General features: G+C 34.0%; 2 protein-coding genes across 3 annotated transcripts in view; one reads left to right on the forward strand and one right to left on the reverse strand.

Moving 5' to 3' along the window:
• The first annotated feature begins 1,136 nt into the window (after positions 1-1,136).
• LOC136986199 (xyloside xylosyltransferase 1-like) lies at positions 1,137-21,681 on the forward strand. The gene is made up of 2 exons (XM_067283685.1): positions 1,137-1,751; positions 20,171-21,681. The coding sequence occupies exons 1-2, from the start codon at positions 1,344-1,346 to the stop codon at positions 20,837-20,839; spliced, it is 1,077 nt and encodes a 358-aa protein (XP_067139786.1). The 5' UTR covers positions 1,137-1,343; the 3' UTR covers positions 20,840-21,681.
• Positions 21,682-22,660: 979 nt separating this feature from the next.
• LOC136986267 (serrate RNA effector molecule homolog) overlaps positions 22,661-25,741 on the reverse strand; it is a 52,675-nt gene continuing 49,594 nt past the window's right edge. For both annotated transcript variants that reach the window (XM_067283770.1, XM_067283764.1), the window contains 2 exons: positions 25,217-25,338; positions 22,661-25,135 (listed from right to left, as the gene is read on the reverse strand). In XM_067283770.1, the coding sequence (XP_067139871.1) occupies positions 24,962-25,135; positions 25,217-25,338 (296 nt within the window). In that variant the 3' untranslated portion in view covers positions 22,661-24,961. The remainder of the gene's footprint in view (positions 25,136-25,216; positions 25,339-25,741) is intronic.

The following is a 25,741-nucleotide window of genomic DNA, read 5'->3' on the forward strand; positions in this document are numbered from 1 at the left end:
ATCCCCAGAGCGAAAGGCTTCCACTTTTGCCGTTCGACCATCCGCCCGTTAATTATTCGACAAAGGAAGAGATTTGTAATACAGTATGATGTATGATGTCACAGGCTGAAGGCTCTGAAGTAAAATAGGATGAAGTGGACATAGGACTTTTATACTCTCCGACAGCAGCAATTTGCACTGAAAAAATTGAAATATAAATTGAAGAATATTAATTAATATATAAGCAAATTGGTAGATCAATTCCTTTATGGCAGGGGCACGGAAGGATTACTAACGGTGTGGAAGTCATGATAAAAAAAGGTTATTATATAGAAACCCTTGGTTTTCTTTTAAGCGTATGGTGTCCACCAGTAGTCGTGTGGATAAAACCACCGAACAATGGTAGTTTGATCATGGGTTCGCGTAAAGTTTTCTGGCTTTTCTTCACGTTAATAACACCTAAATAAGGGCCAGTTTCCCACAGAAAGTCCTCCCGGGGCATCGCCCACGTGTCGCGTTGTCGTAAACAAATAAGTTTATTTATTTTCAGGTTTTTATCTATCAGCGATCGTTGATCTGCCGAGTGGATTACGATTATTATTATTTAATTATAATTAATATTAAATATTAATTTTATAATTATTTCTTTACTGGTTTTTAAATCTTATAAATACATAATCTATTTTTATTTTTAAAAAATATAATTGAAATTTACGTTAATTTTGCTTAATATTATTTCACCTGTTTTATAACGTAATTAAATAATAATTTAATTTACGTTTTAAAATATGACCATTTAATTACAATTAATAAATAGGCCTAAATCAATAATCGTTTATTTACATCAATGTTTTCTCTTTAGACTTAATTTATATTTAATTACCACATTTCTGAATAAAATATATGTATTTTTAATATAATTGTAATAATAATTAATTAACAAAAAATGTAAATTTTAAAAAATATTACGAATTTTTTCTTCTTACTCGACAGTCTTTTCCCAGAAATTCCCTAAAAATGTAAACATTTAGGGAATTTTTTTAAATTCGAAGTTGAGTTTTTCCCCAGAAATTCTCTAAAAATGGAAACGTTTAGGGAAATTTTTTAAATTGGGAGGTGAGTTTTTCCCCAGAAATTCCCTAAAGATGTAAACATTTAGGGAAAGTTTTTTCGCTGAAAGTGAAGGGTGGACACGTAATGGCGTCTGATGGGGGACGAAGGCGATGAAAAAGTGTTCGTTGCGACTGTATGCGCCGCCGGTTTTCTTTTAAATTTAATTCGATTAAGTAATGGAAAGGTAAATGTGACGTTTGCAACGAGAATTTTCTTTCAAAAAAGGTGATGAAGTTGTCTCGAAGCCATTCATGGCTCAGACGAATCGTCTACGTCGTCACTTATTCAAGATCCCTTTCTTCTTATGCATAGTTTGCGTTGTATATTTATTATTTCAATCAAAAGATTTCAAAGCCAAGTATCAAAGTCGATCGGACCAATATACGGTGTTCAATTCTACCGTGTTCAATGCCAGTTCTGTCATTGAGTCGTACAAGTTTCATTGGAGCAATTCTTCTCAATTAATTGAAATTGTTATGCTGTTTACTCATGTGCAGGATCACATTAGAATGAAAGACAAACTCATCATATGTTTATCGTCATTGTTCGAGCATACAACAACTCCTTTGCATATTCTACTAATTACCGATGACTCCAGTTTGCCCATTGCTAGAGATGTCTTGCTTGAAGTTACTGCTAAATATTCTAATAAACTGCAGGTGAGTATGTGTTAAGTGTAAAGGTGTGTCTGGTATGCAGACCTGGTTATGCTCGTACGGTCAAGTTTTGCATACCGACTGTTCGAAATGCCGTAGAGTTTACGCAGACGGAATTTCGTTGACGTAGTTGTAATAATTCCGTTTGCGTAATGTAACCTTGGAGAAAATGGTCTTCGAGCCTTGCTGCATACGTGTTGTCGAGTAAGTCTTGGCCAGGAACTGCGTGTTATCCAAATGGGGCTATGAATAATGTGTCGATTGTGGCACAAGACCGGTGTAACTTGGTACGCTTGCGGCATATTTGGCAAGTACGTTCGATTGTTAAATCTATTGTTGGCGTGCTTATTGTGCACCGAAAATGCACTGACACCTTGACTATACTCTGTTTACGAGATGGACGCCACTTGCAAAAGTGTCTTTTTGGATGAGGAAATAAATAAATTGTAATTGTCTTGTTTTCTAATAGACGTCGTATTTAATGGCTTTTCTTTTGTGTGTGGAAATATAGCAGAAATAGCATCGTTGTTATTATATCGGCCGTTTTGATGTGACGAATCGGCCCATTTTCCGGAAAGCATTATCGACCGTAGTCGGCAAAAATGTCGCTTTCGGTGACAACCACTCAGCACGCCAACGAATAAAAGAATGCACAGCATGTGAGTTATATATGACTCCGGTGCAAGTATGTGTTTGCAAGTTGGTTTGTTTATAACTCGCAATTTACTATTGAAACATTTGGGTATTGATAGCTGATGGCACGGGGATAATTTGAGACCTTTATTTAGATATTTAGAATGATTCGTACAGTGTAGAATCGTGTGGTGCTCTGCAAGACAATAATCGACATAGGGTAATCATTTGAGCTAAATATGCAGGTTTATTGCATCGACCATATATACATGAATAACAGCTATATCTCTAGTATCTTGTACATTAACACATTGTCTGCCATGTTGAAAAACAAATTTTTTCCTAGATTCAGTCAATATGCTAGAGAATGAGTATACTAGTGATCCAAGAATTTCTTCAAAACTCCTGTTAACTTTATGTAAACTGTACCTTTCAGGTTCTAAGATAGACTGATTCTTGCCATTACACATCGCAGCAGCCTGGCCAAGATTTACGAAACGTACTATAAATTATGTAACAATTATCTTAACAAAAGCATGTAGCATTTATGCAATCCGTAACAACTTCTAATAGTAACATCTGTATGATAAGAATAGGCAGTAATGCTTGAAGGTAGTTTTCTCCAATATTATTGATGTTCGACAAATATTTAATTGTAACCCGATTAAGTTGCAGATATTCAGTCACGTTCAGATTTATGCAAATAGAGTGATGACAAATGAATATTTGTATATTATAGTTCTGGAATAACTGACTGCTTAAGGGTTGCATTCACACATTTGCTATTCACTGAATGCCGAATAATTTTACATTTGTGGTAGTGTGTGTACATTTGGCGAGCACAAATGTACACACATATACACGAATATCCATCGCCATTGATTCAGCACAATTTTCTGACAAGATCAGGAAATGGCAAATGCCAAATATTCACCATGAGTAAACCATCCACACTATTCAATACATTATTTGCAGAATGTGTGCTCAGTATTCAGTGAGCAACAAATTTGTGAATGGACTCTAAGGTTATAAAGGTATTAGCATAGTGCTTTATCAGTTGCTTAGAGTCAAAAATTACTTATGGTGCTACAAAAGTGTTATTAGCGAGGTTGAGGCCAAAGTTTTAAATGCGAAAACATTCGTCGTGTAAGCCTAGAAGTTTGACAATGGCGTTTGGAATGTTAAGCATGATTCCACTGACTTTCCAAACGCCATTGTCAAACTTCTAGGCTTACAGGAAAGCGGCACTCAACGTCCGACGCACACGTTTTCGCGTTTAAAACTTCGGCTTCAACCTCGCTATTTTGATCAAATATAACTAAACTATATTAAGCTGATAAATAAATGTTACATTTCTAAGAATATTTGCATGTTAATCCAATCATAATATATCTAATATATTTGAATAAGAAATTTCACTTTCATCATTTTCATGATAGTGACAAAATTTCATAAATTCCAATATCGTCCTGTCTAATCTGAATTATAGATTTTTATAATAAATTTAAAAATGATTAAATATTCGATTAAATATTTATGCCATTAAATTACATCATAATATCCAATATATCCACCCTATCTTCAACATAGTGAATACTGTATTTACTCAATAATCTATGCACTTTTTCTCAAAAAATTATGGCAAAAACCACAATCCACAACTTATTCAAAATAAATTGGTGATGCGACCCATGAAATCCAGTGTGCTTTTAGTTACTAAGTATTTTGCTTGCTTTGCTAGAGATGAATTTTTCTTATCAACTGTATGACTTTGCTTAATATAATGATCATCTATACTCAGTAGTTACAAGCAATATTATTAAATGTTTTTGTGTAATTAATTTCGTGAAAATGAGGATAAAGACACTGTGTTGACTTGTAAACTGCCATATTGAATGCTACAAAACAGTGAGAATGAAGATTGCTGTTGTATTACAACCATAAATTGGTCAAGTTTTTTCCTTTTTTTAAATCAGTATGTTAAAAAATAAGGTGTGCAAATTATTCAAGTAGATATACAGTGGAACCTTGCTTAACGAGCATAATTTGTTCCAGAGTCTTACTCGTAATGCGAAACACTCATTAAGCGAAACAATTTTTCCCATAGAAATTAATGTAAAATACGATAATGCGTTCCGTGCCGAAAAAATACTCAAATGTTTTGTGTATAACGTTTATTGAAAAAAAAAATTGTACAATATACACTATTAAGGAGCGTGAATCATCATCCATCTTTTCTTCTAGTGCGGAATGAACCATCCTGAAATGAGAATTCGATTTGCAGAAACAAAAAAAAAATCACAGCTAATATGTTTGATAAACACTCCAAACGATATGCCAAATTCTTGGGTTATGTAAAGGCTATAATTAAGCAGTTATATTTCCATCTCATATTAAATTTAATAATTATAAATATTTAATTTTTAATTCAGACATTTCTAAAATTTAATTTGGCATCGGTCATTAAATTTAAGGACCCAAGAATTTGGCATATCGTTTGGTGTGTTTATTATATAATGAGCTATGGTTGTGGATGTTTATAAGTAATATGTGTGCAGCGTCATAACTAGTCTTATATGCGCCCGGTGCGAGCTTCTGTAACTACGATATAAAACTTGGTCCCGGCCATTTCTATGCCCCCCTCCCCGGGTCTGCGCCCTGTACCTGGGCATTGCTGGCACAGCCCTAGTTACGGCACTGTATGTGTGAACACAAGTTTGGAAAAGTATGTGATCACAAGCGAGTGGAACGAGTGCTAAACTCAGACTGGAGCATGCTGCATAAGCACAATTCGGGACTTCCCTCTCCTCATCACTCGTTATGCAAAATATTGCTCGTTAAGTGAGGCAGATTTTTACAATTTGTTTTGCTCGTTATGTGAAATACTCGTTGTGCGACGTGCTCGTTAAACGAGGTTCCACTGTATTTTTGAAAGCAGAAAACTGTTGTTCTATGGCCATGTTGAATTCTTGATTTCGCAGAGTAGAAAATAAACAAAAGCAGAACTTGTTAAATTAATTTTCATCATTCAATGAATGTAAAGATTCTTATGGACATATTCTGACAAATGTAAAGGATCCTTTCCTTAGATTTTTGTTTTCTACTTATCCCACTTATTAGAATTATTACATGCATTAATTGAAGTTGCTATCTTTAGGTCTTTTGCTCAAATTTTCAAAATCGAGATACTGACTCTTTTAGATTCATTGGTGGTTTCTCTTTTTATTTCCGATTTAATTTTGTTTTGAAATGTCATATTTGAAAGAAATTTTTGGTGATTTATACGAGTTTACAATCAAAAACAACTCGTCCATAACAAGATGGCTGCCATTCTGTAGCGAAACCTTAGTGCAGAAACATGTCCCATTACTCATCTTTATGTGCCTTTTTCACTTTCTTTTAAATGTTTCTAGTCCTATAAAATTTTCTTTCAGAATGTCCTCTGTGTCCACCTTTAGTTCAAGTCATCCCTTGTCCAAAGTAATTTCTTTAATTATTCTATAATGTTACTTAAGACAATGAAATTGATTCTGAACATACACTGTTTTCAGTCTCAAGAATTAGCATACAAAATATTTCTGCATTTTAATAGTGTTAAATAAATAAATAAAATTTTAACATGTCATATTTATTTGCCAAAAAAGTTGAAAGCGGACAAGATGTTTTAAAATTAAGCACTTCAGTTAAACATATACATTAACTCGGCTTTTAGATAGAGAAAGAACACCCATTTAATTTAAAATCTGCAGTAGTCATGGCCTGCTGTATGTTTGCATAATTGTAAATTAATAATAAATGATGATGATAATTTAATATTCACAAACTTTTTAGAAAAAATGTTTTTAGTTTTTCATCATTTAACTTTCTTATTTCCCTATAACTCAATAACTTAATTTTAAGCAGCTCTGATTACATCATAAATGTGATGAATTTACCCATTTATTAATGTTTATGGAACAATTGAATATGATGATTCATAAAAAATTTTAATGTAGAAATTTCATTATAAGTTTTAGTTGACTAGATGTGAGACGGATTGCTGTAGACCAGATTTGAATCCAATATGGATCCTTTGTAGTTTATTGTGGATAGTATGGATTGTGGCATTATCATTTCTCTCTAGCCCACAGTAATCGATCCCATTAAACCACTCGTTGGTGTAATTTCGACAGCTTATACTGTTTCACCGATGCCTCATTAATGAATTGTTTGCTTTAACACGATTTTATATTCTCTAACCAATGATCAGTGTAAAAAAAAAGAGGTCTGTTCTTTGAGGTTTCAGTTAATTCAAAGCTTTTTAAGTATATTTTCATCGTAAACTCTTCGATTAAATTTCTTACAATCAATGTTACCGAACTAAGTTCAGTTATGCAAGTTCTAGCTTGTCTTTGAATGCAAATTCTTCCAAAATAAAATGAATCAAACTAGCTGTTTTAGAGAGACTTTTATATAAATTTAAAGATCAACTGTTTAAGAAATGTTTGAAAAGAAGCCAAAATATAATGAATCGGTAATAGCTTCCACATAAATGTAGCTATATATCCATATAGCAACATTTATCTATATAGCAATTCCAACAAACTACAGAGAGAATGGGGCAAGTTTGCTTACATTGGCATCTTGTGTTGTTAATTTGATACAGGTTTATACTATTTGCAAAAAGGTGCTTCTAGTGAATGCAAATTATATTAGTCAGATTTTAAGAAGAGAATTTGGTTAATAATATTCTTATTGGATTGTGTTTGCAACCTCTAGCATTCATTTTTCACCTCAGAATCAGTTGTACTGTTCATAAAGAAAATTCAGCAATAATTGTAAAGAATTACAAATGTATCTGTATTGCTGGAAGTTCAGAAAAATGCAAACATATTTGTACATTATTTCTGTTTGCGGTTAATGTTACCCTAGGTATACAAAATGGCGGCTCATCTCTGACTCCAGCGTACGGAAGCGAGGAAACAGTGGGGATGCACGTTTTCTAAACCTAACCTAATAATTTAGTTTCTAATAATTATGATAATTTATTAGAATAGGTTAGGTTTAGAAAACACGCATCCCCACTGTTTCCTTGGTTCCGTACGCCGGAGTCAGAGATGAGCCGCCATTTTGTATACCTAGGGTAACATTAAACTTGTTTGCTTTTGGGATAGTCGTATTTTAAAACATGGGCTTATAAATAAAATAAGTTGGATATTAGCTAAGATATTCAATTTCAAAATTTAACATGCAGCTTTGATAGTGATACTCATGTAACACAGTTTGCTCTAATGCTGTTAGTGTTGAGGCAAATCTCCTGTGACATGTTATTTCTTATCTTTTTTTGGCTAGAAAAACTTTTCAATTACGCTAGATGTAAATTTTTTGTCATTTCCATTCTTATTTGTTAACACTGTTGATTTGCCAGATACTAAAAACAAAAACTATATTTGCAAGTTCTTCTTGTTAGGTTCTATGCTTGTTTGACACCATTAAATACTGTAACTTTGAAGCTTGCAGTTTATTAAGGTTTCACTAAATTTATTTTGATTTCTGTTTAAACAATTATTAATTTTTCTGGGTATGTATCTAACCTTTTTCTTAAGAATTATACTGGAATAATTTTTTTATTACAAATTAAATTCTGATCATAAATTATGTCTAATGGTTAAAACTGGTTCTTAGCCTTTTCTGTTCTATGGACTCCTTTTCAGTCAGGTGAGGGTCATGAATCCCTTCTTGGAATAATGATTTTAAATGAATAAAATAAAATTACAAAAGAAACCAGTTATACAGAAAAACATATGATACAGTAATATTTATGTACTTCTTTCTTAATACAATAATAAACAATACGTTCAGAATATAGGAAAGTTAAAGTTGATTTTTTACCCTTCCAAGCCCGTATACCCCTGGTTAAGAACTCCTGAATTAAAAAAATCACGTTGAAAAGAAAATTTGCATCTTTGATTCTAGAAAAATAAAATTTGGATCATCTTGAAAAAGGATAGAATGTATCATGCGTAGTCCAGAAAATTAGAACTGCCAACACTTCGGGGTTTTGTAAATTTTGTAAATTTGGCAGAGTTTTGTTAGCTATTGGCGCACAGTCTTTCCTTTCATATTGTTATTTAGTTTGGTATAATGTTATTGCCAGTGGTGATACTCGAAATAGTTAACAAAGGGTTTGCTAGCAGAAAATTTTTCCCTGACAATCACTGACAAACGAAATGGAAGTTTTGGCTAGAAATAAATACAATACCTTTTCTTGCGATATTTCTAATAATCAGTGGCGTGTTTGGAACGTAATGAGCCCTGGGCGAAGACCGGGTAGCAATAGTATATTAGTGCTGTCAACCCTTTTTTTTCTTCTTCTTTTTTAGGCAGAGAATTTTTCACCCCGAATGGCACTGCTGATGATAGACAGATGTCATCTCTCGAAATACAATATCCTTTTTATTTTGCCGTCCATAGCCCGACACGTGTTCCACGGCCATCTTGTATTATCTCACACGCGTGAGATTGTGGGATCTCTCTAATGATTGGATCTAGTTTCAAGAACTCTCTTGAATGATCGTGATTAAACCTCGTTTCGGTCGAGATTGAAACGGTCGAGAGAGATTGCACCAAGACATAGTCCCCGACCTTGCTCACAATCTAGATTGAAATGCTCGGTGCGAACGGGTATAAGGCTCTAGTTTAGTAGTATTACAGAGTATAATACGTATAATTTAATATATTTAAAAAAAAAAAAAACAAAACCACTGAGAAATGTTCTGTGTGTTTAACAAAGTTTGGAAAACTGAAAATTTTAACAACGGGTTCGGCCAAACCTGTACGAACCCGCTGAATATCACCACTGGTTATTGCACGTTACAGAAGACTTTATAGGAAGATAACTTCCAGATTATACCAGGTTGCCTGTATTTAGAATTGGGTTTGAATGTTTGGATGAATTAAGTTCTACAGATATTGAAAGTGTTTGTTTGTTTTAAAATGAATTTTTCTAAAGACTAATTATCACGCTGTGAAATATCAAAGTACTGTATTTACATATATAAATATAAAGCATTATATAATAATGTTCTTGTTAATGTCAGTATAATAATAATGTCAGTTCTTTTATTCCAGAAGGTTCTAAATTTATTTAATATTTACTTAAATTATAATTATTAACTTAGATAAGAGATGGCGCCTAACGTCTACCTCTAGTAACAAATTACTTTATATCAATCATTTAATTAGCCAATTTGTAGCCAGATTTTTAAGGCGATGGTTGCTATTTCATTATAAAGCATTATAATTATGTCAATACAAGGCTTGTGTAATTAAATATGTCTTATTTTTGTTGGGAAAACGATGCATGGATAACGTTTTATCTTTGTCTTATTTGTCATACATTATGGTTCACGTCAATCTTTTGAGCCTTTTTCGACCATCCTAAATTCTTAAAATTCAGGTTGTCTGTCTTTCTTCATTTGTGCTAATTAGTTAGTTTGTTTATTAAGTTACAGCAAAGCAACACTTGGGTGATCTGCCTAGGGTGGCATGCCTTCCAGAAGGTCTTTTTAAGGGTAACTGGCCCCTATTTAGGTGTTAGACATGGAGAAAACTCAGAAAACCCACGTGGCCAGCCCATTCTAATGAGGCGCAAACCCACAACCAAACTCCCAGTGTTTAGGGAACAGGTTGGCCACTGGTGAGCCCTTGTGCTAATTAGAATTTTTTTTATATTTTGCATTTGCCATATTTCTTCAATTCTAATTTGTATAATGCATCATAATTGTGTGTAATTTTTTGATACCACATTTTAAAGCTGCTTCATAATGTCATCTTGAAGGCATTTTAAACATAAAAAAAAGAAGTTTAAATGTTTTTTACCAGCAAAATGCATCTAGAATGATGCGACTTCTGATTGTTGTTTTGGATTGTGAATATAAGATGATGCCAATTCTAAAATGCATCTCTACTTGAAAGAAGCAAGAATGGGTAAAAATAGGTGCATCTTGGAATTGAGAAAATACATTGATTTTTTTTTTTTCTTAACAAAATATTGAAATAAGTAAAACTTTTTAAGCAGTCCTCTTGCTTAGCAGATGGCTGAGGCGGTTAAGGCAGGCATCAACCTATTTTTCAGGGACATGAGATCAAATCTGGACAGGTAACTCAAGGAATTTATCACAGGTGGTCGTCAGAGATATGTCGGTCCTTCATCATCTGGCTATCCCATTATGGGTCTGATGCCCGAAGGGTGGAAAGAGTAAAATTATATTCTTTTTTCAATTTGGTTGATGATCATGTTTTTGAATATCTGACAGAAAAACATTTCAGTTCTGTGGTTACTTGGTTTTGCTTGGCTTTGTGGGTTTGGCCCACTTGTTCCCAATATAGACTATTCATAACAAAAATTTTGTAATGATTCTATTACTGGTGAGGGGCCAACACCCCTTGGACCAGTTCCCACTCACTTAGCTCAATGCTCCACTCCCTTCACATACCTGTCAGGCCACCCCCTTGTTGACTTATTGTTCAAAAATTTCATGATAATTCATTCATTCCTGATGCTGCCATGTTTTTTACTTTTTGTGACAGTAAAACATATTATGGGAATTTTAGCATAATATTTTATATATACAGAATAGATTCATACTAGCAATTAGTAGTTGACAGAATGATACTATCCAAGCATTCAATCTGTTCCTGTATAGCAACTTGAAGAATGCTAACCTTTCAATTTGGGAACGACCAGAAGTCTGATGGTGCCATATCTGGGCTGTAAGAAGAGTACAGAACAAACAGTAACTTCAGATTCTTAACCCTTTTCAGTTTCAAGTATGGTCCAGGCAAGAAATAGATATCCCTTCTGGCCTACTCTGCAGATACATCTTTGAGTTGTGTAAGATTTCACAATACTTTGCCAAACTGAATTATTAACATTGGAAAGTTGTGTGAAAGAGAAAAATCAATCGTTGAACATTGCTTTATATGGAAAAAGATGAATTAGTGAATAAATAAATGTATACTTGCTAACTGAAGAAATCAATAAAATAAAAAACCATTCAAGCTTCAGCACAAATTCTTTAATACTAAGAACGTTTTCAAATACAATAAGCATCCGTCATCAGTTACTTTCCTTAAATCGAATGTGAAATTCGAACAAAAATTACGTAAACTAAATTTTAAATAATCGGTTATACAATAAAAATTAATAAATGCGACAGATACAAAAATTACCGTTACGCTTAAAGCAAACAAAATAATCCGGGATTATCGTAATTTTACAATTACGCCAGCCTGTCACAAAACGACTTTCATGTGGTGGAAAGCCCATCAGCGTCCCTATAATTGATGCAATGTGCGCTCTTCTTCACCCCGTGGATTTCCAATCTTTCCAAAAACTTTATCGCATGTTTCGATCTAGTAGCCTTGATGATAGAGGCTTGGTTCCAAAAGACCGTGATGCCCTATTGCTTGGCATAATTTGCAAGGACTGTACTATCAACTGTTTTGTTCACAGACTGCTTATGTTCATTAATCCTCTTTTTTAAATTCCTCAACGTTTGCACCTATGTATACCAATTTAGAGTCGAACCTATGGTCCTTTAACGGTATTGAGTACACTCCTTAACAGGATTTGAACTCCCACAACATAATTTATCTTGTCATTTCTTAATAGCTTGTATAGCTTATATAGTGGGATTGCGTCGATAAACGGTAATCCTCTAACAAATGGCTTAAGAAAGGGTATGTAATCGAGGACCACTTTTTCTCTTTGTTGGTTTCCATTCTTCCCACACACCAGACTATGATCTTTCTTGATGAGAGCATCTATTTTTTCTTCTCTGTAGCCATGCTGCAATGCTGTTCTTCGGATATATTGTAGTTCTTTAACTGTATCAGAAAGTCCATGCAATGGGTGTGTGCCCTCTTTATCCAAGAGCGAAATATCGCCATTTTAATATGCTCGGGATCTGCCAAGTTCTTAGGGATAATGATTGGGAGAGATGTCGGTTTACGATAAATATTGGTTCGGATTTCCCCTCCTACGCAAGTTATAGTTAGATCCAAAAAATTAATGCTGCTCCAATTCTACAGTTAAACCATAAGGGTTACGATTCATTAGATCTATAAAATGTTTGGTGTTGCTTAATGTGTTTGAAAACGTTCTTAATATTAAAAAAATTGTGCTGAAGCTTAAATGGTTTATTATTTTATTTTATTGATGAATTAGTGTTTAAACTTGACTGTTGGGTCATCCTGTTGCATTTTTAAGTAAGACTTTATACTGATAGACTATTGACCAGTGACGAGCAGCCTTTTCTGGAAGTGTACTGCAGTGAACTTCATTGGCTAATTCAATCAGATACCAAAGTTGTAGTCTGGGATTTATTTCATCCCAATAGAAAACCACCAGTCTAAAACAATACTCGTATACTTAGATGATGCCAGATGCAATCTATACCATAGGATCAAAGAACACAGAAACGCAATTGACTTACAACACAACTTATGCTATACAGCACAACATCCAGGTGAATTGGGACAAAGTGAAAATCTGCAAATTTCCTTCGGTATTTGATTTCTTGCTATTTACGGAGGTTGGAAATTTATAAGGCTCACAAACTCACATGCATCAATAACCATGATGAAAACATCCTCTCCACTGCAAGGCACGCATTATATGAACTCTAACTCAAATCAGATTTTATTATTGTAACATAATAATATTTCATAGTTATTAGTGTTTTTACTTTTCTTTTTCATTTCATTTAAATTTTGTATATTTGATTTTACGTTTCAATTTGTCGTTTTACGCTCAAACTTTGTATTCGATAATTCATTAGTCGAAGAAGGCCAGTTATTTTGGTTGAAAATCTTATTATTTCATTAAATTTTTTCTGAAGTTTAAAGGTGTGAATGTTTGACAAGTGTCAATTTCGCTGGCTTTTTACAAAATTTTAATACATACTAGTGATATGAAAGATTATTTTTAGTTTTACTAGTTAAAATTTAAATGTTCATCGTGAATTTAGCCAAATTAGGATGCGTAATTGTCCCAGGCCATTTTCGGGACCTTGCAGCCAAAAGTTACTCACGATTGCTACAAACTATAAGTTGGAATACAACAACCTTCATCCACGTGGTCTTTTGTGGCTTCTAGTTTAATCTTGTAAGACTTTAAGAAATGATAAATTTAATGTTTCTATTATACAAAATGAGAAAAATCAGTTATTATGATGCATTATTTGTAACTTTGTACTACGATCTCTTGTTTTGTTAATTGCCATTTTGTCATCAATAAAATTAAAATCTTTAGTGATATAATTGTTAATATAAAATATAAATAAGAACAGTATCGTTTATTAATGAAATAATTAAGATCAGTCAAGATACTTTGATTTGAATCCCAGCTTGTAGCTGAAACAAGTGGCATAAATATTTCACTGCGCTATACTGTTTCACGAAAAATTCAACATATTGCATCCGATAGTTGAAGGACCGTCCGATCCAATATGTGAAGGTGTGATGCAGCGATGTCAAATCGACGGTTTTGCAGTCGACTGACAAACCTGCAACGTATGAATTTAGTTCGGCATCACACCCGACAAGTTTGCTGCGATATTGGCTATTTTGCACATAGCCTAAGTTAGTGTTGAGTGTGGATGCACAAGTCGTCAGCAAGTGTATAAATGTGCATGAAAAAGAAAATGATTACAACACTAGTGTAGTCTATACATATAAAAAATTGGTATCAAGCTGGAAATATATTAAAACATTGATCGCAACTGGCATTAAATTTACCTGTTTAGTTTTCTGTTGTAGAAACAACTTGCCAACTTATTAGAATTGAGAGAATTTGTATTTTAGATGTTCCTTTTATAAATTTTGAATCTGTAATTTCTCCAAATGCAACTAAATGACTTGTTCATAATTTGAAGTTTAAACTATTCACAAAAATAGACTCAAATGTTATATCTTTTAATCCTTTAACACAACTACAGAAGTAACAGTTACAATAGTTTTGAAGAATAAACTTCTTTAACAAAGGTAAAAATAGGTAAAAAATTCACAAAGTTAAAAATAATCAAGTGTCAGCCTTTTATTAGAGGATCTGACACCTTTACATAAAGAATTCTTTTCACCATACTATCCTTATCCAATTTATAACTGCTTCTAGCCTTCTGGTGGTAGGTACGAGTTATCCACTTTATTTGCACATGGTTACAATTTTCATGACGACTCGGGATATAAAAGAGAAAAAATATCCTGAGTTATCATGAAAAATGATAGATTACTTCTGTAAGGGCGATTTCTTCATTGGCGTCTACGGTCGCAATGGGTTGACGGTAACTGATTAAATCGAAACAATGCAGTCACCAAATTAATTGATTTGCTTTCGCCAAATGACTTGTGACTCATTCCAGCACTCTGATTTGCTTCAATTTCTGTTGTAGATGACCATTCTGATCAGTTCTGTGCAAAATTATCCAGTGTGCTGCTATCAATTTACCTTGTTTTAGAGATTTCATTGTTTTCTGCGTAGACTTGGATTAGGAAATAATTATATACATGTTATTTTCTCCTTTTGTTTGTATTTATTATTGTTTGAGACAATAAGGAACACAATAGTAATTAGGCTCTCACATTATTATAGTTTTTGTTAAAGTTAAATAAAACAATTCAAAATTTGAATGAGAAGCAATGAAAATACAAGGGTTGATAATTTAATAGTGAAAACACAGTTACACTGCAGAAATGAAGGGAGAACATCATGCTAGATATTTAGTAGTGATCTCCTACCTGTTGACTATATAGTTCTGCTCTGTGTGCGAGACTGTGCCTGTACAGTGGCAATGTAACTGCACCACTGTAATGTCGAGTAGGCAATAACGGAATCTATGACATTATAGCAGCAATGATAGCTCAAAACAGAAGCTTCAAGGTGTGATACAAAACAATGCTGTTGAGGACTTGACTATGATAACACATGTAACAGTACTGCATATTCTTAAGGTTCACGCAAGAAAAAGTGCATCTCACTGGTTCTGCGTGCTCAATAAATTGCATCTCAATAAAGTGCAGAAATGGCAACATTACACGGATGCTACTTGTTCCCCATTTACAATCATTCATACATGTGAAGATCTGATATAAAAAGTCATGAAAACTTTTTACATCAGATCATTGCAATTAACAAAGCACGGGCTTGAGCACAAGTCCAAATTTAAATGTCAGTTCAGTGAGTGATGGTGTTACAGATGTCAAAAGTGAAGCAATCCACTAATGCAAAGGTGATATCATTGGTGCATATAACTGTGCCAATGTTATCCTGACACACAGTTAACCTCCAGATAGAACTGTCAATGCACAGTGTGATGCATATTTCATGCAACACAATCTGCAACGAGCCTCACAGGAAACAAATTTACACTTTCAGATCAATCCTCCCCATGATTTTGCATGACATCATTACTCGTCACACTTCGTTATGATTTCAGTTTGTTTCCAAAGACGAAGGAACCTCTCAAAGATCTTCACTTTAAGACAGTCCTTGAGATATTGCATGCCTTAGACTGCTCCATGATGAACACCGATCAATCTGGGACTGCTGACTGTATCCTCTGACTTTCACACCAATGATAAAGGATGATAGACAATTCTAGAGACTATACTGAAAGATTGTAAATTGATCCAAACCTGTTTGTAAGTGATATTTTATGTATTTACATACTGTATTTCTCATTATTACATTACAAATACAATAATCTCTCTGTAATCTCACATATATTAGACTGGCAGTTGTAAGATTATTGGATTTTGTATGCACGTTACTGTACATACTGTACGGTGAAAAAATGCATTCAGTTTGCGGGTCAGTTTATCATATTAATCACAATTGTGACTGTTTTGCCAACCGCACGTACAAATAAGCAACTAGCAACCGACACAGCGGTCTCGGTCGCACAAGTAGTAACACAAAATTTTCACTTGTGTTGTCCCACAGTGTCAGATTACTGGACGTGTCAAATAGCGAGTGATGGACTATAAATTTATAGTCCATTGTATTTATAAACTGTGGGTTTTGAAAATATTACCAACCCTTGTATATCAATAAAAGATAGACAGAGGTATTTTTGACCAATTTGTTTCGTCTACAAATAAAAAAATAAAATAAATTCATAGTTCAATCGTAACAGTGTTATCTCCATAGGTTTACTTACTTTGTTTAGGAGCTAGGGTTTCTTTCTCAAGAATTCCGACCAGTTTTATTGGTTATATATCCCAAAAAATCCCAGGATTTTAACTCTTTCTGCATTAAAAATAAAATACTAATGGTACTTGCCAAATCATCGTAGGAAATGGCAATGGTTTTATGTACCGAGCAAGATATTTTTGAAGAAATGAGAGAAAACTTTCCCAAACTTTATATTTTACAGCAAATAATAAAAAAAAACTAGAAATTCTGTCCACGAACTCAATTAATTGTTTAACACAATTCTTAGATTTCAATAATTTAAAAATACTGACTTAGCTCTACATACTTGACTCTAAATTTATTTTATTCAAAATATTTCTTTTTGTATTCATGAATACAGTTAATTGCAATTTAAAGAATAATGTTTTAGCATTTTATTTGTCGTTTGCAAATTGAATAATATAATTTCTGAATTTTGGGATCCTGCGAGAAAGAAACCCTAGTTCTAGGCCTCTGGCCGGATGGGGAAAAGTTTATCAGTAGTCGTATTACTCGATTGTGTAATATTTTGGTCATCGGTATAGATGACATGGCTTTATTCTTCCCCATTGATTCGTCGGGGTCGATTTGATAATTTTTAATTTAACAAACCATTTTCGGTGTAGTGGGTTGTGTAAGGATGTATGACAGTTTGGGATGTTGTAAATTTGCACATTTTTTTTTTTCCTCTATGAAAACTGTGTGGCTTAATATTGGCTCACCAGATTTTGTTTATTTAACCTTATTAACAAAAACCAGGAGGTTCAATATATGATCGAGGAATTGTTGAAGGGGTCGATAAAAAAGTTCGGGTACCTCTACTCTAGATAAGAAACTACGGTGCAGTCTTGTGCAATCTCGTGCAGAGGTTGTGCATCAGCAGGTACTGCATAAAACAAAATGAGTAAATAAAAATTAATTTTCACAAATTACAAAAAACTTTATTTTCGTTTTCCTCTTCTGTCACTTAAACACACCTGTGAAAGTCCAAAACAATTTGCACGTACGGAGACGGAGTTTTATTAGAGGCCTCTGCAGTAAAATTCAAATTGAAAATGGCATCTTCTGGTAAAACGAGTAAATTTTTTTTCTTTGTCCAGAGTATTCCTACTCCTGCAATCATCCCCATATAACGGAAGAACGTTAAATACGTTTAAAATATATTACTACAAATACCGAATGTCGTAATAAAAATAGCGTGTGCATTAACAATAATAGTTAATCCTTGGATGCACGGGATAATTCTGAACTATTTGCCATCCACAAAACAGAAACCTATGCATAACGGTCCTACGTAAAACAAGGCCCTACTACACATCACATTTTCGAACCGAACATTTTTATTTTTACCCAATTTTGACCATTTAAAATTAATACAGTACCATTTCGTTATTTGTTCGTGAGATATAACAACTACTATACCAGTAAGTTATTTATTGACCATCAAAGTTTAGAAAATTAGTCATTTGATTGATGAATTGATTTCGGGAGCCAAAATAGACTTCCGAAAATCAAGAATCATTCAAAAAAATAAGTGCAGTCCTTCATTATTTATGATTTGAGTCGGTACGGGTCACCAAATTGATAAACTGTCCGTTATAAATCCAAGGAGTTGGAGTCATTTTGTCCGTCTCGACCGAAATGTCGGAGTCAAAAATAACCATAAAAATTTGAGGACGTTCGTGGCCAGCCTGCAATAAAGACATCGGCCGATGTCTTTATTGCATAGGCCACCTGGCAGTTGGCATTTGCCATTTATTTTTAACTTTTATTTTATTGTTTACTCTGGGTCACTGAGAGGATCCTTTTTTCTTGCACTTGTTACAAGTCCAACGTATCCAGGTACACCTGGCTGTGAAATTTTTATGCCAATTAGGACTCCAATCCTGACCGGTGCCTTTGTGGCAGTCATTTTTATTTACAGACCAGTGGTTCCCAAACTTTTTTGATTCTCAGCACCCTATGTCAACTTCTAACAAGTACAATTTGCAAAATAGCCTGTATCTTTTTACTTAGGATGTATAGGATGTTAAATGAGAAATAAATACATGTATTTAAGGTAACAAAAAAATGTAATTGAACAAATTCAATTAATTATAATTAGTGAGATGGATGAGCCTGTCGATCACAGCGCATTTTCTCAAACCTTGGAATCAAACTGGACACAGCCACCCTCATTTCCTTCTCCACGTTGATTTTCATGCAACGCTTAGTTTTTATCATAGCGACAAGCTCAGCTTCACACAAATGAAATTAAGATTCTCTGAGCTGTACCACTCGGAAGGGCATCAATTACTGATATCCAAAGTTTGGTTAATTCAATGCTGCTAAATTTTGTTTTCAACGTATTGTCACAAGATAACTCAATAAGATCCTCTTCTTTTTCAGCATTAAATGGATCTTAATATCGATAAATTTGCATGGATTCATCATTTTGAAAATATTTTCCAAACCAGGTGATAAGCCGAGATAAATGTTCCAAAATATAGTTCATATCTCGAGAGAAATCGACTCCACTGGGTCAAACACTGTCGCAACAAGGGGAAACATCCTTTCTTCCGTCTTCATTTATTTTTCTTTTCCACAGTCTTAATTTTTTTTATAAAAGCTGAAATTTTCTCAATCGACTTTAAAAGATGCACGTTGCTTCCCTGTAGAGAGTGATTCAGAGCATTCGGCTTTTCAAAAATATCACATGTCAAGTATGAAGATTTTTTGGTAAAACTAGCAATCACAAAATTTTTGGCATACTTGTGGTCTTCCTCTTTAAGAATAATATAAATTTCCTGTTGCAGTTCAAACATACAAGACAAAACATTACCTCGAGAAAGCCATCGCTTGCTTGTGGTAATCTTTTGTACTTTCTCGAAGTGCTGTAGTACAACAAAGACGTGTGCTCGGATCCCACATCCTCAGGTTTTTTGAAAAATCTTGCCTTCGACGGCCGTTTTTATAAAGTTTACTACATGTACTACGTATTCTGGTTCAATGCAGGACTCGGATATTTTGATGCGAGTGCCTCCCTCTGAATAACGCAATGGATCCGCGGTTCGTCGGGTCTTTGCTTCGTAAAAGTGCTTGCAATCCTCCATAACATCCAGACATAGGACGAACGCCATTGGTAAAGATACCAATGCATTTGGTCCACTCCAAATTATTTTTAGAAATAAAAATATCAAAGTCGTAAGCCTTAGCACAAAATGTGCCACCTTTATTACTGAGTTAATGATTTGCATTGGGTCTGCTAGATGTTGCATCTTATCACATTGAATTAAAAGCAGAAGTAAAATTATGAAAATTTTATATTTCGCAGCTCCCTAGGGCTTGCACTCTGGAAACCGCTGTTATAGACTAAAGAAATTCGAACATCTTTACTTTAAATATTTAAGTGGCATTCCTTAAAGACATTTTTGCCACTTCTGAAGATTTTTTTTGTAAGTGGCATAAAAAAAAAGACAATCTCTTTAAAATATCCTTATGTTTAAATTAAAAATTTTTGTCTTGTTATTTTCAATGTTTAAGTTTATGCACATATATTATATTCAATTGTTAACTTGGCATTTTGTATTTGCAGGTGGATTTTTATCACGTAGATAATGTTGTGGATCCACTTCACGAAATGGTGTCGTACATGCAACCTCATTTCACTTACAAAGAAGGAGCCTATTACAGCGATGCATTGTTCTTTCTTTCAATCGGCATTCACAGAGTGTTTCCCCACAAAAAACTCATAATGATGGACATCGACATCAAATTCTTGTCCGACGTGAAAGAACTGCACTCTCACTTTAAAAACTTTGGTTCGAACGCCGTGATCGGCATAGCCCAGGAGCAGCAGCCAGTGTATCGTCATCTTTTACACATTTATAGGAGAAAGAATCCCTCCACCAGGATAGGCAGTCCCTCGCCCAAAGGAATGCAGGGTTTCAACAGTGGCGTGTTGCTCTTGAACCTGGAGCGGATGCGGCGGTCGAAACAGTACAATGGTGTCGTCAACGCCGAAATGGTGGAGAGACTGACGAAAAAATACAGTTTTAAGGGTCACCTGGGCGACCAGGACTTTTTCTCCCTGATTTCGTTCGAGTACGAGGAACTATTCTACGTGTTACCGTGCACGTGGAACCGGCAGCTGTGTCAGTGGTGGAAGTACCACGGATATGAGAGCGTTTTCGATGCCTACTACAAATGCAAAGGGAAGATAAATATTTATCATGGTAACTGTAATGCGTATCTTCCGGACTAAGCAAAGAGATACAGAGGAGGTAGAACATAAGTGTTATCTGTCAATTTCGATTTATTCCTCTCATATCGACGATAGTCCATCAGTTCGATCCACGATTCTCCCCGCCAGAGGCAGAAGTGCTACGGATCTATAGAAATATAAACTAACGTTACTACAATCTGCCTCAACGAACGGAACGGTTAATAATAAGCACAAAGCAATCCAAAAAGGATATTAAGGCCAATCCTAACTTCATTGATTATGCATGCAGTCCGGCAGAGGGCGTTAACAAATTTTTAACGCCATCTGCCAGATCGCACGCATAATCAAAGAGGTTAGAGCCGACCTTAACGATATGCCAATGCGAGTGAGTTATGTTCCACTCTGTACATTATTATTCAAGTGCCAGTAAAAATGTTTAACTCAGGATTCGATTGTACAAGAATCTGTAAAACTTTTCTATCGTAGGTGTAATTTTTCTTCCACGCTCGGATTCGGTGCCATCGAAAAATATAGACTTTGCCATAATCAAAAACGTCAATTAACGCCGTACAAATATATTCTGTGCCATTCGAATAAATTCTATATATTGTATAATTTAGCAATATTTTTATAATTTAGAAAAATTATCGGAGGTGTACGTATATAGATATATATATATTATTTGTAGAACGCTTAGTGTTACAGTAACCGGATTTATTTATTTTGTTACTGTTAGGTGCAATACTCGAAAATCAAACACGACACTGTGATTTAAAAATGTAGAAGAAACGTGCTTCGTTTCGTGCCATCCTCGGACTGACGTAGATTACTTTTTTTTAAGTCTTTTTGTATAATAAAAACAGAAATGTTATTTTAAGCTATTTTATTGTATGATGAATTTATGTACAACATTGAAAAAAATGTCAGAGAATTACACTCATGAAATGGGATTACTCTAACATTAAATATAAAATACTAAAAAGTAAAATTAGTATAACTTTTTTAAATCTCAAAGCAGGGTTTTTTTGTTGCCTTTTTCTTCCCAGTCTTTGGCATCCAAATTGTTAAAAAAAAAAAGAGAGAGCGAGCGAGCGAGAACAAACTTAAAATAGAAAAAAACAAACTGCTGAGGAGCATAGACGTTTTCTTCTTCTTTAAAAAGTAAAAATGCTAATCGATTAAGAATACTGGAAACACTTCTAAGTATAACTATTCACACACAATACACAGTACCGAATGAATGAGGTTAAAAGTCGAGCGTGATTGGCAAAATGTTTTTTCGTTTTTGTTTTTTAAATGCAAAAAACACTGCATTTTTACCCACATCTAGAATGCATTCTTGGAAAGGAACTGCAAAATAAATCTATGGGGTTTTAAAGTAAGGTCGACGTTTAGAGCGCCGGGCGTACGGGGTCGAATCTGTCGAACGGACAAAAGAAGCATTCTCGTTTGTAATTTTGCACCCTGGCAGAAAATCGTGCGTTCTGTGATGACTGCGAGTAGTTTAAAAACATTAAGTAACGGGGGATGGCAAAACCGAGGCGGCGGCCGGTTCGGCCGACCGTCTCTTCCGAATCTGACGGCGGACGCAGACGGTCGGCCGCTCGCTGCTTCCGTTTTGGCCACCTGCGCACCTAAAGAGGACAGAGGAAAATGACAAAAGCCAGCCAAAAATCTATATAAAATTCACCCGATTTATTAGAGATCAAACAAATATTTATCAAAAAATAAAACGTTTCCTCACTAGTGAGCGAAAAGCAAATTCTGAAAAATGCACACACAAAAAAAAAAGAAAAGATTAACAAGAAATTTTTCTTCCTATCTTTAATATAACAACTTGTTATTAAGAACAAGAAAATACACACTGGGACCAAAACATTTATTATTAAAATTCACACCACACATACACCAGATAAATGAAGTACCAAAAGGAAGCTGGATCTTGTTTTGTACTGAAGAAATTTTTCCTTTTTTTTTTGTTTTAGTTTATTATAATACTTTTTTTTATATAAAAAAAGCTTCCATATTGCTTTCTTAAACTGATATACAGTGATAAACTGTCATAAGTTCCATTGACATTTTATCAACCAAGAAAAACGAGATAACGGAACGCTCGGGATGCCGACGAAAAAATTTGCTTGCTTGCTTGCGTGCGTGCGTGACGGTCGCTCTTGTACGTTACACGATTGGGAAACTAACTAAAGTCAATGGAACCGACTTATGGACTCGCTAATGAGAAAAAGGCTGGTGATGAGTAAAATGTGATATTTTCTTTGCCGTCTGGCAATTTTTTTGACATCATATGCAAAACAAACAATCCAAGAATAGATTGTGTATCAAGAAAACACAGATATCTCTGTTCACCATTACTTCGGACATATATATTATATATATATATATATTTATATTTTTATTTATTTATATATATATTTTGACTAACGTTCATTTCTTGATCCGTTTAAAGTACCAGAAGTAGGTAAACAGTAGAAGTGTCTACCGACTTCTTAACATCTTCAACAGACAAGTTATTAACTTGTTAATAGCTCTTAAAAACATCAGTTAATATATATCATTAACGACCCAAGGATTTTTCAAAATATTTTTTTTCTTTTACAATTATGAAATTGCACTATACACAATTGATGTTTACATAGATGTTCGTCGGGGGGATGCGAAGATTTGAGCAAGACGGAGGATGCGTATGTGAAATTTTATGGCCTTCAGGAACATACTGTAGTCGTTGCCGAATGTCTGAATGAGAGGGGGAACTAGGCGCCGATGCGTAACCTATCCGAAGAAATTAAAGAAGACACTTCTACGTTACCACCTTCTGATACTATTTAAAAAAGACTATGTCTCTTTCTAAAAACTATAGAGACAAAATGAAATAATTAAAAAGTAATTAAAAAAAAAAAACAAATTTAAATTAATACAGCAATTATAGGAAGCACAGAAATCCAGTTTTTCTTTTGTTATTTTTCTTAAATCTTAAGATATAACAGCACAGTAATCTTCACAAGAAGTCGAAAACTAGATCAAAATCTGCCAAATATACCAATCCTATCTGATTTCAATATAGCTATATAAAGTTCCAAACAAATGACACATCCTAAAGAACACTATGGAGATGAATATGACAGGTTTTTTTTTTCCTTTTTTGTTTTTTTTTTTCAATGGTTTATACACAGTGCAGAAGAATTCAGACCATTTAAATACGATCTGCACCGGAGTGTTTCGTCTCACGGAGAGAGTCAGTTGTGTTTGGCTAAACTGTTTTCTGTGTGACGCGCGTCGTCCGTTACGGCGTACTCGAGCAGAAAACCAAGTTTTTGAAGTTAAAATAATAATTTGATTTATAAAAAATCACAAAACGAAAAAAAAGTACATCACACAAAATCGTGCTTTTTTTTTTTGTAACGCAATAAATTAAGAATGCAAACAAAGAAAACTTACATAAAATAACACAAAAATAACGTCCTAGTTCAACTTAAAATTTACACACACTAACCAACCAATAATACTTTTTTTCTGAATTTTTCCCTTTTTTTTAAATTAACAGATTTCAGAATAACCAGACACAACACACAACAGTGAAGTGATATGAGATAAGGTAAAGTTTACATGTGCGTATGAGAGAGAACATCCTTAGAACTGACTACAGTATGCGACTATGCTACACGATTCTTTTCTCCAAATAAATTTTTAAGATTTTTTTTTTTTTGACATTTTACTTGGCAATAAAGACGATAACATTTTAAAAATCTTGAATTTTTCTTATTTTTATTTTTTTTTTTTCAGCCATAATGTAACATTTAAACAATTTTATTTTTTTAATTTTTTTTTTTATCCTTTGTCAGAAGCATGTTTAAAATACTTGTGGCTAATCTAACATATCCATGTGTCGAGAGAGTTTCTCTGATACAGATGTGGGATTATAATGACGTCGGCTATCACGATTAAAAAATGATAGCAGTTTTTTGCATAATGGATGTGTCGAAACACGGTGATTAATATAAACCAGTGTGTAAACAGGATGTGCATGCACTCACACACACACGCACACATGCACACTCACTGCTCTAGCCTCGCTCCCAGTCTATGCAAGAAATGATTCAAAACAATTGGCTTTTGTTTTTTGTTTGTTTTTTTTCCCTTGGTTATTCAATTTTGTACCTCTTCCATTTCTGTTCCACCCTCTGACTCAATGGGTCCATCATAATTTGGCAATTCTTCTTTTTCTTCTGTGTTGTTTACTTCTTTACTTCTGACTTCTTCCTCCGATGCGGAACCTTCGTCTTTGCGAGGTCTACCTCTCCGACCTCGTTTGGGTGTGTCCTAATGCAAACGGGATAAATTTAGGCAATTTTTTCGTTTTCGAATTATAATTAAGGTAATTTTAAATGCTGTAAGGCTCACTTTTGCCGACGATTTCTGAAGAGGTGGTGGCGGAGGTGCACCACGGGTCTGTGATCTTGTACGTCGTCGTTCGCTGTCTGGGTTGTCGTCTTTATGACCCAATTCTTTTAATAAAGCTTCACCTAAATTGATTTATAAAGCATTAATAAACATTAAATATATTTTATCAAACTTAAGACAAGTTTTACTTCTAAAAACTAATTCCTAGGACTAGGAAAGAAAACTAAACTTTATAATTAAAGCATAACATTAAGATTTCCCATGAACAATTAAATAAGGTGTAGCATTATTTTCATACACAATAGAATCCACATATTGTAAACAACGATATCAGAATTAATCTTCAATATTTTGCATGTTAACAACAAATAGTTGTTATTTTCAATGTCGGTTTTTATTCAACTTGAAGCAACGACATTCCCAATAATTTAATGGGTAGAAAGTATCACACACCATATCGAGCCGGTTAGGATGCAAGCTCCAAAAAAAAAGGGGAAAAATAAATCTAGTAAACTAATAACTGTT

Source organism: Centruroides vittatus, unplaced genomic scaffold, assembly GCF_030686945.1.
Source record: "Centruroides vittatus isolate TY-2023 unplaced genomic scaffold, ASM3068694v2 contig_1213, whole genome shotgun sequence".
Classification (NCBI taxonomy): Eukaryota; Metazoa; Arthropoda; class Arachnida; order Scorpiones; family Buthidae; genus Centruroides; species Centruroides vittatus.